The sequence below is a fragment of the Pteropus alecto genome, unplaced genomic scaffold, assembly GCF_000325575.1.
Source record: "Pteropus alecto unplaced genomic scaffold, ASM32557v1 scaffold8, whole genome shotgun sequence".
Taxonomy (NCBI): domain Eukaryota; kingdom Metazoa; phylum Chordata; class Mammalia; order Chiroptera; family Pteropodidae; genus Pteropus; species Pteropus alecto.
In genome coordinates, this window is record NW_006494609.1 from 22852391 (window position 1) to 22864705 (window position 12315).

The following is a 12315-nucleotide window of genomic DNA, read 5'->3' on the forward strand; positions in this document are numbered from 1 at the left end:
TATTCCAGGTTCAAGGTCCTCCTCGTCTTCGTCTGCAGGCCTGGTGGGCTCAGGGGTGGAGGTGAGCGCTGCTGCAGGCCTTTGCTTTGCTGGCGAGATAAATGCTCACTGGGGCCATGCTAAGCCGACCAAGCTGACTCCGTATTTCAGCAGTATTTGTCATAAAAAGAATTCCAGGGATTTGAAGGATCAAAAGTCCAAGAAAAAGAAACATGACATTTTAAAGTTTGTATTTTTTGATTGAGGATTTTTGGAACCAGCTCTGTTTCAGTAGTAGGAATTTTAAACCAGCATCTGAAATTTTTCTGTGAAGTTGAGAATGAGACCCTGACATTCGTAATCAGTAACTCCTTATACAGACACTAATGAGCACAACAGTGAAATTTAATCTTGCCGCTGAAAAAATGAGAAATAATCGCAGTTTCATTCATTCAGCAGATACTGAGCATTCGTGAAACCCCGGGTACTCTGCCGGGGCCGAATAAGCAAATGTGATCTAATTCTTAAAGTTGGTAAGACGTTTTAATAAATTAGTTTTACTATTAAATTCATACTTAAGAATTCAGATAATTGGCAATCATCAGGATGCAGAAGCATTAAAAAAGTCCCATAGCGTCCGAATCTACCAGAAAGCTGAGAAACAAAAGCTGATTTTGTGGAACAGTACAGTATAACTTTAACAAAAAAGTTCTCCTTAAAGGAATTTTTATTCTAATTTTTTATTGTAATTGTAATTTTATTGTAATCGAGGATAACAGACATAAAACAATACTGTGATCATAAGTGATCAACCACTAAATTTTGTGGAACAAATTAGTTTCTTGAGAATTGAGATAAAGGACACAGCTCAAGGAACGGCAGTTGGGCAGCTGCTTGCTGGAGGTGGTGGGACTTAGACTGATGGGTAAGATTCCTGGGAACGGGGACACAGGGACAAAGCAGACTGTCCCCACCAAGAGGGTAACCTCATGAAGCCGGGAAGGAGGGCTGCGGCCTGCACCAGGCCTGAGACGTGTAGGGTGGGGAGCGAGACAGCACCAGGCCCCCACCCCTTAATTCCTCCCCAGCTTCCTCAGCTGTGAAGTGCGGACAGTATCCCTGCCAGCTCCGAGGGCAGACTGTGGGATCAGCCGAGATGACGAGTGTGACGTTCCAGGTGCAGAGAAGGTGTCTCGGGGAGGGAAGTGCTGCTCTCAGGGGGAACGGAGGGGACCGGAGCACAGAGGGCAGGACTGCTGGCATGTCATCACACTCTGATGCGATGGAAATTTAGGAAGCCATTCGACCCGAAGTAGGATGTGACAGGGATGAATTAATAATGGAAGCTACCTTTTGAGTGCTTCTGCGTACTCTGCTTTATGGCCATTATCTGCTGGCCTCACCACCGTCCTGCAGAGGGGTTGGCAGTGGTTCTCTGAGGCTCAGAGAGAGGAAACAAGCACCTTGCCCAAGGTCACCTCTCTGCCTGGAGTGAAGGCAAGGCTGACCCTCGGTCTGCCTGGTTCTAAGGTCGGGCCCCTTCCTCCTGCCAGACGCCTCCCCCTCTGCCTGGGAAGTGTCTGTTGGCTGCTGACCCGTGGGAAGAGGCGTGGCTGGCTCAGGGAGTTACCACTGCTGCCACAAGGTGTGTGCGTTCAGAGTACACGAGCACACCCCCGCCCACAAAGAACGTGGAGGGACAGGAAGCAGGGCAGCGGCCTATCAGTGGGAACAGAGACAGGGCCTGGCAACTGGCTGTGGAGAAAGAGACGAGGCGAGTCGGAGATGGCTGTGCTGGGCTGGGCTCCAGAAGGCTCAGGTACCCCTGGTGGCGCCCGTGGGTTTCTCAGAAGGGTAACTTCTCGTGGGCGCACACGTAGCAATCCCTGCAGGCTTCACAGTAATTCTTGCTTGATGTAGGTGGCATGTTGCCTGGCCAGATTTCTGTTCTAGAATGATCCGTGTCATTGGGGATTGGGAGGGAGGAGTAACCTGAGGTAAGAGATACTAAGTGTTCCTTGGGCCTCAGTCTTTTGCATCAAGGACAGTTCTTCTCCCAGTTGGAGGACCAGTTTTTTAAATTTCTAGTCTATCTGAACTGATACTTTTGTAAAATAAAAAAAGAATTACTAGGAAAAGAAACTGAAAAAGACGTGCAGAGTGCAAACTCTCATTTTTTATTAGATTCAACAGATATAAAATTACTCCATCAAACTGCCATAAAGATTTCTAAAGCTTATTCTCGACTTCTGCATTTAATTTCGAGTACAGACTATTAAACCATTCGTGGACGGGTGCACTTTGAGAGCAGTGGTCTAAGAAGAAAGTTTGTTAAGCAGATGAGTAAACGGTGTTTACATGAGTATTTACGTGATTTAAGAGTAAGATTAATCTTTCAGTTAGCATTTCAGATACTTTAGGTGTTCACATATGCTTTAATTACGGGTGACATCTTTTCAGTAACGTTTCATATTAGGGGGCGGGGATATGAAACCGATATGCCAGGAACTGGGGCTCACGCAGGACCGTACAAGGACCCGTACGCGCTGACCGGCACAGTCCTCGGAGAGATGGGCGCCTTTACTTCCTCTGTTGTTCTGAGAACTGGGGTATATTCTTTTGCTCGTTTAACTCATATTAATATGTTTTCTTTGTTAATTTTTGGCTTACCTTTGAAGAGATTTTTATATTTCAGTGGATAATCTTAGGTATGTTCTTTATTTTTTTATTTTTTATTATTGTAAATGGTTTTTTCTTTATTTTTTTTATTTTTAACATTTTATTTTTTACTTTCTCCCCCCTAGGAATATTCTTTTAGGGGGAAGTTGCCTAAGCAAACTTTTTTTAAAAAGTCTCAAGAGTTATGTATGCTGTTGTAGCGATCATGTCATAATTTAATTGGTTCATATTTCAGATTAGATTTTTGTCTCTAGCTGCTAGTGTCTCTTATTTTATATTTTGAGCTATTGTACTTTTGCTGATGTCTTTCTCACTCTGAGCTGATTTGCTGTGTTGTTCTCTTAGTCTAGAATTCTCTCTCCTGCCTTTAGTGCCCAGCCTAGGGGCCTTCCCTCAGCGCCTGGCCTCCGGCTGGCTCCGGGGGCCTCTGCTGAGCTGGCCTCGAGCCCCTGCCTTGTGGCACTCTCTCCCCTCCCCTCCCGTTCCCTTCGGCCCCGAAGTCAGGACTGCCCTTCGCTTTGTGTCATACTTCAGATTACGCTTTCCAAGGCTCTTTCCTGCATCTGCTCTCTCCTTTCATCCTGAGGACGATCCCATGAGGTTGGGATCGGCAGGGCGGAGCTGCCTCCTCCTCCCAGAGCCCCACAGCTGGACGAGGGCATCGTCTGCACCCCTCAGCCCTGCGCCCCCACAGCGCCTGGTACCCCTGGGTCCAGACTTCCAGACGCGCTCAGGTTTTGAGTTTGCGCAGAGGCTTGTCATTTGGAGGTCCTCTTTCTACTCGGTATTCACATTTGCTATCTGAAAAGTCAGTCTTAGAGTCCTCGCAGTGTCACAGGCCCCTTTGAAAGGAAGAACCTTCAGAACCCACACAGGGCGTGGCAGTGCAGACCCGCGGAGCCCGCACGGCTCGAGATGCTCTCTGGGCGCATTGGTTCGCAGTCCTCTGCACCTGGGATGTAACAGCAGGCTTGGCGGGGGGGGTCCTTTATTTCAGCAGTAACATCCAGCGTACTGGATCGCACAGAACATTTCTCGTGAAGAAAAGAATCTTGCTTTGGAAGGAGGGAGGCACGTTGAAAAATCACATTTAGTCCAAGTCCAAGTCATTTGCACTTGACTTTGGGGCATGTGGGTGTGTGGGTGTATGTTTTCTCCCTCTTTATCGTCAAACAGACCTGGGTTCCAAAGTCGCCCTGCCACATAGTAGGTAGGTATGGTGATCTTGGTTGAGTTATTTCCCTAAACTCGTTTCCTCATCTGTAAAATGGAGAAACATTATCTACCTCGAAGGACCATTGTAAAGATGAACGATGACGCATGCCCCGCACTGAGGGAGCGTGGGCTCCGTAGGTGAAGGTTACCTGTTAGTAAACGCGGGAGAGGGATGGGAGAGGGCGGGACCCAGTAAGGGAGCGCCTGCTGGCAGTCGGCTGCGGTCTTGGTTCTCAAACCTGAGTGGGCATCAGGATCACCCGGAAGCCTTTTTAAACTACAGCTTGCTGAGCCCGCCCCGTCCTTTCTGATTCCTGTGGTCTGATGTGGGGCTGGAGAATGCACATTCCTGAGTTTCCAGGTGATGCTGCTGCCACTGCTGGTCTGGGGACCACACTTTGGGAAGCACTGGGCTTCAGGTGACTCAACAGTGAGCACCGAGGTATTGTAGCTGCACTTGAAAGCCAAGCCTTCTGTGCTTAGGGGTTCTCTGCTAGAAAATGCTCGAAACGCATCTTGCACAGACTAAATTTAGTATCAAGGGTTTTTCCTCCTGCAGTCCAGGAGTCTTGTTGAATACATGTGAAGAAGAAGTTGAGAAAGTCCCGGTTACAAACATTGTGGATAGTCTAACAGTGTCACATTGGCTGAGGTATGTGAAAGTGCTTTTATAAAATGCTAAAATCTGAAAAAATATTTAAAATACCTTTGTTTTTAAGATTTAACATCATAGTGGAATATAAAATAGTGTGACTTAGGTTTCTCATCTCAATGTGCTGTTTACCGTATGTATTTTTCTCTTTCTCCTCCAGGCTGCTGACTTGAGTAAACCAATAGATAAAAGGATATACAAAGGAACACAGCCTACTTGTCATGACTTCAACCACCTAACAGCCACAGCAGAAAGTGTCTCTCTCCTAGTGGGCTTTTCCGCAGGCCAAGTCCAGCTTATAGACCCAATCAAAAAAGAAACTAGCAAACTATTTAATGAGGAAGTAAGTAGCACCCTGTCTAAGCTGTTAAGATTCCCTTTAAGAATTTATATGTCCTTTCCAAGGGTAGTGGGCCTTATACTTTGAGCTAAGCCCGTTTCTCATTCTCTTGGCTGTCCTGCTTAGCGTTGCCCAAATGTAAAAGTGGTGAATTAACTTGTTGACTTTTACTTGTTCTTTGGGGTGACTGTTTTCTGGGGTTTTTTTTGTTTGTTTTTTTTTTTATGGAGAATGTTCAGGTGTCTATAGCAGGTGCTTTAAAACTTTTATAATGGAGATACGGGTGAGACTATAACTTGATATTTATAGATTAAAAAAGAAAATATAGAATTCCAGACTTTGTTCACATCACCAGAAAATTTCATACAGATCAAAGGATTCGATGACATTTTCTTAGGTCGCTTTTGTGTGTATGTTTGACAGGCGTTTGGCTAAGGAATCATGCTCTTGCTCTTGAAAATATTTGCTGTAAAATCACCTCTGACATAGTTAGAAATCCTGGCACTTAGAATTGGATCCCACGACATAACCATTGCCAGTGGTGTAGTATGTCCTGGAGTTTCTGGTATCTTCGGTTTCATTCTGGAAGGAGCCTGAGATAACTGAGCTGGGTTGTCTGTTCAGGAACACGTGAGGACTGTTAACCTGACAGGCGGAGATGGCCAAGTCGATTGCGTGTGTTAGGGCTGCTGCAGAGGCTCTTCGGCCCCAGGATCGCCGTTGCGTGGTGAACGGCTCCTTCCTCTGTTCCAGCACGCCTTAGCCAGCGGGGGAGGTGACGGAGGCTTGCTGGGTTAGAAGTCCTGAGTTCCACCCTGTTTGCGACCTCAGTCCTGATGTGACAAGGGTCAGGTCATGTGGGACTCCTCTCTGAGGAAGGACAGTGGTTTCGATGCCACTAACTGAGAACAGAAGCACACCATGGTTTCTGGCTCTTAAGAAATAATTTGGGGACGGATATTCAGCTTGACAGATTGTGGTTAAAATCCTGATTCATTTGCGGTCTGTGTGGCAGATGCTGTCCATGCGTCCCCAGCATCCATCCAACGTGCCCCTGTGTGGCGTTGCCAGGTGGGTTGGGGAACCTTTGAACCATGCTGTCTTCTCTCTAGCTGCATTTGGGTTGACTGGCAACAGAATTTGCCATCCGGATTGACGAACTGTGGAGGAGAAGTATTTCATCCCATTTTCCATTAAAAAGCAGAAATTTATTCTTATTTACCTAGATATTTTACTAATATCATCTAAGGAAGTGATTTCTAAGTTAGCTGGATTGTAATCAGCTAATTGTAATCAATTCGTTCATTCTTTCATTTATTGTGCGTGAGAGTGGGGCCTCAAAACCAGCCTTCTGTGCAGTTAATAGAACTCTTGAATTTGGGCTCCTCGTGGGTTTTGTTTGTGTCGGTAGGGACGTGCTATTAAGGGGGAAGGGATTGAAATCATGTAAAAGGCTGTCGGTAAACAAGGGCAGGAGGCCGCTCTGCTGAGGATGGCACAGAATGCCACTTAGAGAACAAGAAGGGTTTGTGTGTCATCGCCGGGGGAGGGCAGGAGCCGGGGACCACAGGTCCCTGGAGTCTCAGGGCCCAGTGGGCACTCAGACGCATCAGCACGACCTGCCCTGACTCTGGGCAGCTGGGGGCAGCAGGCTAGAAAGCACCTCCTCGCTCCTAATGACCGAAGCATGAGTTACATTTTATTTGAAAAATGGCTGTTCACAATGCTAGGACTGTGTATGATGTAATGCCAACTTGGCCTTGACAACTCGAGACTAAAATTGATTGCCCTTCACAGTAAGGAAATTCTTTGGCTGCGTGGATGATGTTTTCATCAGATTTTGATCAGGGGGTCTCAGAGCAAGGGTCGTCAGGTTTGTTTCTCAGAGAGTGCCAGGAACAGTAGTCGACGCAGTCATCACGCCACGCTTTGCACAGTCAGAGTCTCTGCTTTATTCCCTCTTGGGGATGGTGTGCGACTGTTGCCATTTTACAGACGAGGAAATTGTCAGAGAGAAGGTAAGTGAAGTGTCCAGATCAGGTGCAAGTTGATGGTAGAGTTGGAACTAGAAACTTCTTCCATAAGCTCTTACTCATTGGGGACGTGCTCCCCACCGTGGAAGGAGGACAGGCCCTTGTCTCCCCAGGAGCTCACTTAGGAAGCTGCACGCACAGTGCTGGGGCGTGTGTTCTCCCGGGGCTGTGACCGGAGGGCCAGGGGACACGCGTTAGCCGTATTCTTCAGTGTGTATCAGATGTCATAAAACGAAAGCAAACATTAAGCTCGACGGAAGTCTGAGAAGGCTTCCAGAAGGTGACATTTGATATCTGGGTCTTGAACGATGCAGAGGATTTGGAGGAGTGGGAGGCAGGCCTTCAGAGCTGGAGGGCGCAGTGGCGGGGAACAGCCTGGAACCGAGGGCGGCCAAACCACAGCCTGCGGGCCTCGGGGTGGCAGGAGTCAGCCCAGCCATACCAAAGAAGCCCTTTCACAACATGCGACAAGTTCGGATCTGACTCTGGAGGCTGTGGGGGAGCCTCTGGGCCTCTACTCGAGGGGGCGACAGGGTCAAATGCGTTTTCTTAGGATTCTTGTGGAAGGTGGATTAGAATGAGGAAAGAAGGAAGGTGGCAAGCCCAGCGACAAAGCTCTAGTAACTGCCCAGGTGAGGGCTGAGGGCTTGACCTGGAGTTGTGGCCATTTTTCCATTCGCCAGACCTCGATTCCCTGCCGTGTGCTTATCATTGGGTGCAGTGGCAGATGACCCCTGCCCTGCTTCACACCTCTCGGAGAGGGGAGAGAGGTGTGAACAGAAGCACCACACATGCACGCATGCACGCACACACACACACGCACACACACACACGCACACACATGCACGCACGCTCGCACGCACGCACGCACGGCAGATGGCGACTTGTGATGGAGGAGGAGACAGTGGGCCTGAGAGAAACACGAGGCCTGTTTTAAGTGGGGAGGAGGAGACCGTCTCTCCTCCCGGAGTAAGTGGCGTGCTTTAAGGTGAGCCTCGCGTGAGGAGGCGGCCAGGTGAGGAACTGGAAGAGGCTCCTGCAGGTAGGAGGGCAGGTGAAGGCCCTGGGGTGGGAAAGAACCTGGGACCAGAACTGAGGGAGGACGGTGGGCACCTAGAGGGTGGTACAAAGTGGAGTATGAACCTGGGGGCCCGTGCCACTCAGGGTCCGGCCCAGGTCTGTGTCCCCTCCTGAGTCTGGGTCCGATAGAAGGGACAGGAGCGCGAGGCGGTCAGATTGGCTGCGTCTCGGAGACCGCACTGGGGAGACGTGTGGACACAGCTTGGGTTTCTGGCGATCGTGGCGCTACACTGGGTGCAACTGCGGAAGGAGCAGGTGTCGGGGCCCGAGGCAGAGGGCAGACAGAGGTCCGTTCCGTGCATGTGAGACTCGAGAGGCTGGTAGGTGGTGGCTACGTGGGTCTGGAGCCCAAAACTACAGGTAACTAGGGGAGTCGTCAGCATACAAATAGTAGTCATACCCCCGAGGTTAGGAGAAGGGTCTGCGGAGAAAGTACAGGAGGAGCCAGGCACCCGGAACCAAGCCCCGACCGCGCTCCCAGACGGGCCATCTCACCGTGCTGTCCCCAGAGGCGCTCTTAAAGCCATCAGCTTTTTCACCCTGAATTTGCAGACTCAGCCCCGTGGCTAAGACCGGGGACTCTGGAGGCCAAACACCTGGGGCTCAGATGGCAGCTCTGCCGCTGACTGGCCGGCGGTGTGGGTCTGCTCCCTGCCCCCTCAGCTGGGGAGTGGGTGAGCGCACTACCCACCAGAGGGCGTGCTGCCCGTGAGCTGTTAGCACAGAGCGCCCCTCGAACAGCTCCTGGGGAGGTGAGATACCGGCAGTTTTGAAGGAGAAACAGAAATAACGTTCCAGGACAAGAAGGTCAGAGCAGGGCAGCCCAGGCAGAGAATCCACGTGTGTGAGGCTGAGTGCGGGGGCTGCTCATCACAACTGTGCGGAGTCTGTCTCCTCTCGGCCACCGTTAACACGTGTGCCCGGTCCTGATTATTCTGACCATGCCTCCTTTGTAGAAGTACCTGGTACATGAAAACAGTGCACGGTTAGATGGATGGATGGATGGATGGCCGGCAGGCATGGAATAGTACATTCCAGAAAGCCACCTGAGATTAAAGGCAGATGAAAATCTCTATATGGGAATCGAGTGTATCTTAAAAGTGTATCTCAAGAGTATATCTTAAAATGGGGGTGATTTTTTCCCCATTAATTAAAAAGTAGAAGTGTCTCGAACACTTGTGTAGAGAAACATCGAGACAGCGCAGTATGGAGAAGAGGGAGAGCACCCCTGTCAGTCCCGGCGCTGTCCCCAAGACTAAGAGCCACAGCTTCCACTGCGGGCGCCAGCAGCCTTCGCTGCCAGCCTGGACCCAGATCCGCTCTGTTCGGTTCGCAGAGGCTAGAGCCACTCCTGGGCCATCCAGTCACCCTGGCTGCTGTGCCTGTGCTCCCAGCAGGGAGGAAAGTCCCTGGTCCTTTCCGGCCTCCCCTGGGGAGTGAGAGCTGAGACCCCAGGGCCTCCGCTGTCTCCAGTCTCCAAGTGGGTTTTGGGTTTCGGTTTGTAGTCCTCGGCATCCGCCGGGCCTCTGCTGAGGGTGGTGAGGCACATCCGGTGAACTCCAGACCGTAGAGCCTGCCTTCATTATAAGAGCCACCAGGGACGGAGAGTCACCCCATCAGCATTCAGCCTTGTGTGAAACACCCCTAAGGGGTGGGGGCTTCGCTTTTTATTTCTAGTGGTTATGATGCATTGGGCAGGAGGAATTTTAAAGGGACAATTTCTACATGGCGATGAACTCAGCCTTGTTTGTCTTTTTAAAAATTCCAATTATTTCAAGGTCATAGCCATAGAAGAGTAACTTCAGAGGATTCTCAAGTATGTTTTGACTATTGGATAAGAAGTAAAATTGAAAAAGAACATGTCGTCTTGGCTTCTTTCATTGCCGACGTGTAATGAGACCCTCCGTCCTTGACTTTGTCCTCCTCACAGGTGTGGCCGGGGCCAGCACGTTGCGTAGGCCCCGCCTCGCCATGGTCTCGTCCAGGTCTGCGGGAAGGGCAGGGAGCCGGCCCTGCCCTCTGGGCCCTCTGGCTAGCCCACGGCTGTGACTTCCCTCCAGTCCCCCAGTTAGTTGCAGGCTCCTCCTGCACCAGTGTCCCCAGGAGCAAGTGGGGGCGGGCGGGGCAGGGGACCCAGCTTTGCGACATTCTGTCCAGTTCTGTATCAGAAGAGTGGCTCTGTGCATTTCGTGACTTTCGTTTTTGCTTTTTTAATCGGAGGTGAGCGCAAAGTGATGTGCTTCTTTCAGTCTTCACATGAAATGACCTCCGGTCCTCGTACACGGCCTCCAAGTGCCCTGTCCCCAGCCTCCCGAGGGAGGCGGCTCTCCGTAGCCGCCTTTGCACTCAAAGCCCTTGTGGCTCCATTACGGCTATTCCCGCAGCTGCTGTGGTTTTTGAATTGTTTTAGTAATTTTGTTATAAATTGATAAGCGCATTTTAAAACGCATACACATTCCCCCAGAAATAACATTGTCCTGCCTGTCATGTTGCTAGTAGTGAAAGGAAGTAGGAAACTGAGTGCTCCCGAAGGCTTCTTTCTAGCAGCGATGCTTGAATGTGGTTACAGACTGATTTTTATTCTCGTTTCCTTTTAACTAGTTTAGTATAGTTAGAAAGTCTGGTCTGTTAATGCCGTTGATTGGTGGTTTGGGCGTGTGTTTGATTCTCACTGGGTTAATGTCGGTGGCGGTGGCAGTGGCAGTGGGACAGTTTCTTGTGTATCAGAGTGGGGAGCATGGGGTGAAAGCGGGAGGGGGGTGCGGGGGCCCCCTCCAGGGGAGGTGTCCTGACACACAGAAATGGCACATTTGATATCCAGATTTTTAAAAATGAAAGTGGTTATAAAAATAGGCCTTTGGAGCATTTCGGAATTGACTGTCGCCTGGAAAGCCCATCGGCTGTGCCAGGCAAGCTCACAGAGACCGTCTCAGCGGCCTCGTCTCCCCGGCTGCTCGTCCTCCTGCCCCGCGGCGGGTTCCAGGAGCGGCGCCCCAGCACTCCTCAGCTCCTTGCCACCAGAGTGTCCCCGCTGGCGTCGGCGTTTCTCCTCGGCTTCTGGTCTCCAGCTGCGAGCAGGGGGCTGGCTTCTCCCCATCCCTCCCCCAGACCTGCTTGTCCGTGCTTGCCTAAGGAGGCCTCTGCCTGTTCCGCCTGCCCGAAGCACGTCCCCTCTCGGAGCCTCACTTCCTGTCTGTGTAACGCTCACCTCAAAGACCTGTGTCCCGCCGAAGGGGAACCCGGTGCCCAGAGCGGGGCACCTGGCCTGTCGTGGACACTCACTCAGCGTCACTCATGAGATTCTGGGCCGTTTCCTCTGCTTTTCCTTCCACTTGCCTAGTTTTCGTCCTGCTCCTTGTTTATGAGGAGAGTTTCTCAGAGTGTCACGCTCTCCTCTTCCTCTGTGTCACCTTCCTCGGAGGGTGTCACAGAGCTGGCTCTCACTGTTCGCAGCTGATTTCCTTGTCTTCCTGGTCATTTTCATGAGCTGCCTACTGGATGAGGACACTTGGATTTCTCCCCAGCTTAGTCACACCCTGTCCCGTCTTTGTCTGTCGCCGCCTTCCTAGTCACTCAGGCGCCCCGTTCTTCACCCCCACCTCCTCCTGCGCCAGCCTGAGCCATCGTTGAACCCGTCAGGTTTAAGACTGTTTGTCCACGGACAATTGTCGTAGCCTAAGTGGTCCTTCCCAGCCCCGCCCCACGTTCCACGCTGCACCCGCTGCTGGGGGATTTCACATTATTCTGCCCCTTCCCTTTTCAGAAACCTGCGGGCCCCACTGTCTGCAGCAGCACTGCCCGTAGAATATAGTGTGAGCCTCACAGACAATTTCAAATTTTCTAATAGCCACGGTAAATAAGTAAAAAGTAGGTAAAGTTAAGTTTTTATTTTAATAAGTCCAAAATATTATTTCACTATACAGTATAATCAGTATAAAAATGATGAATGAGCTGGTTTCCATCATTTTGTAGTCTTTGGAGTCCAGTGTGTATTTCACGCTCACAGCACAGTCCGCTTCAGACCATTCGCGTCTCATATAAGTACCGCGGGCGGACGGATGGCGCAGCCGGAGCTCCGCCATCGCATTCCAGATGCCCGGGGCTGTGGGATGGGCCGCACAGGGCTTCACGGTCACAGCCCTAGTCCCTTCGCCTGGGACTCCATGGCCTTGAGTCCCAGCTCACAATTCTGGACCTAACTTCCTGCCCCGGCTCAGGTGCTGCAGCCAGGACGGCATGCGCTTCCTGTCGCCCAGTCTGCCCCCCTGCACGGGTCCCTTCTGTCCCTCTGGGCTGGCTGGTGCTTGGTTCGCTCCCGCCTCAGCATCCCTGGGGGT

The 12315-nt window shown here is 50.8% G+C and overlaps 1 protein-coding gene across 11 annotated transcripts in view; it reads left to right on the top strand.

Annotated features, from left to right (window-relative positions):
• The window catches only part of WDR20 (WD repeat domain 20), a 43703-nt gene that overhangs the window by 25909 nt on the left and 5479 nt on the right, over positions 1-12315 (top strand). For 5 of the 11 annotated variants that reach the window (XM_025042069.1, XM_025042066.1, XM_025042070.1 and 2 more), the window contains exon 2: positions 4686-4868. The exons of 5 other annotated variants lie outside the window; for them this stretch is intronic. Coding sequence is in view for 2 of the 6 variants with exons in the window: in XM_006925585.2 (XP_006925647.1) it covers positions 4686-4868 (183 nt within the window). In the remaining 4 variants the exon portion in view is untranslated. Of the gene's footprint in view, positions 1-4432; positions 4526-4685; positions 4869-12315 lie in introns of those variants that run through there. One more of the 11 variants, XR_001518125.2, reaches the window with a different exon arrangement.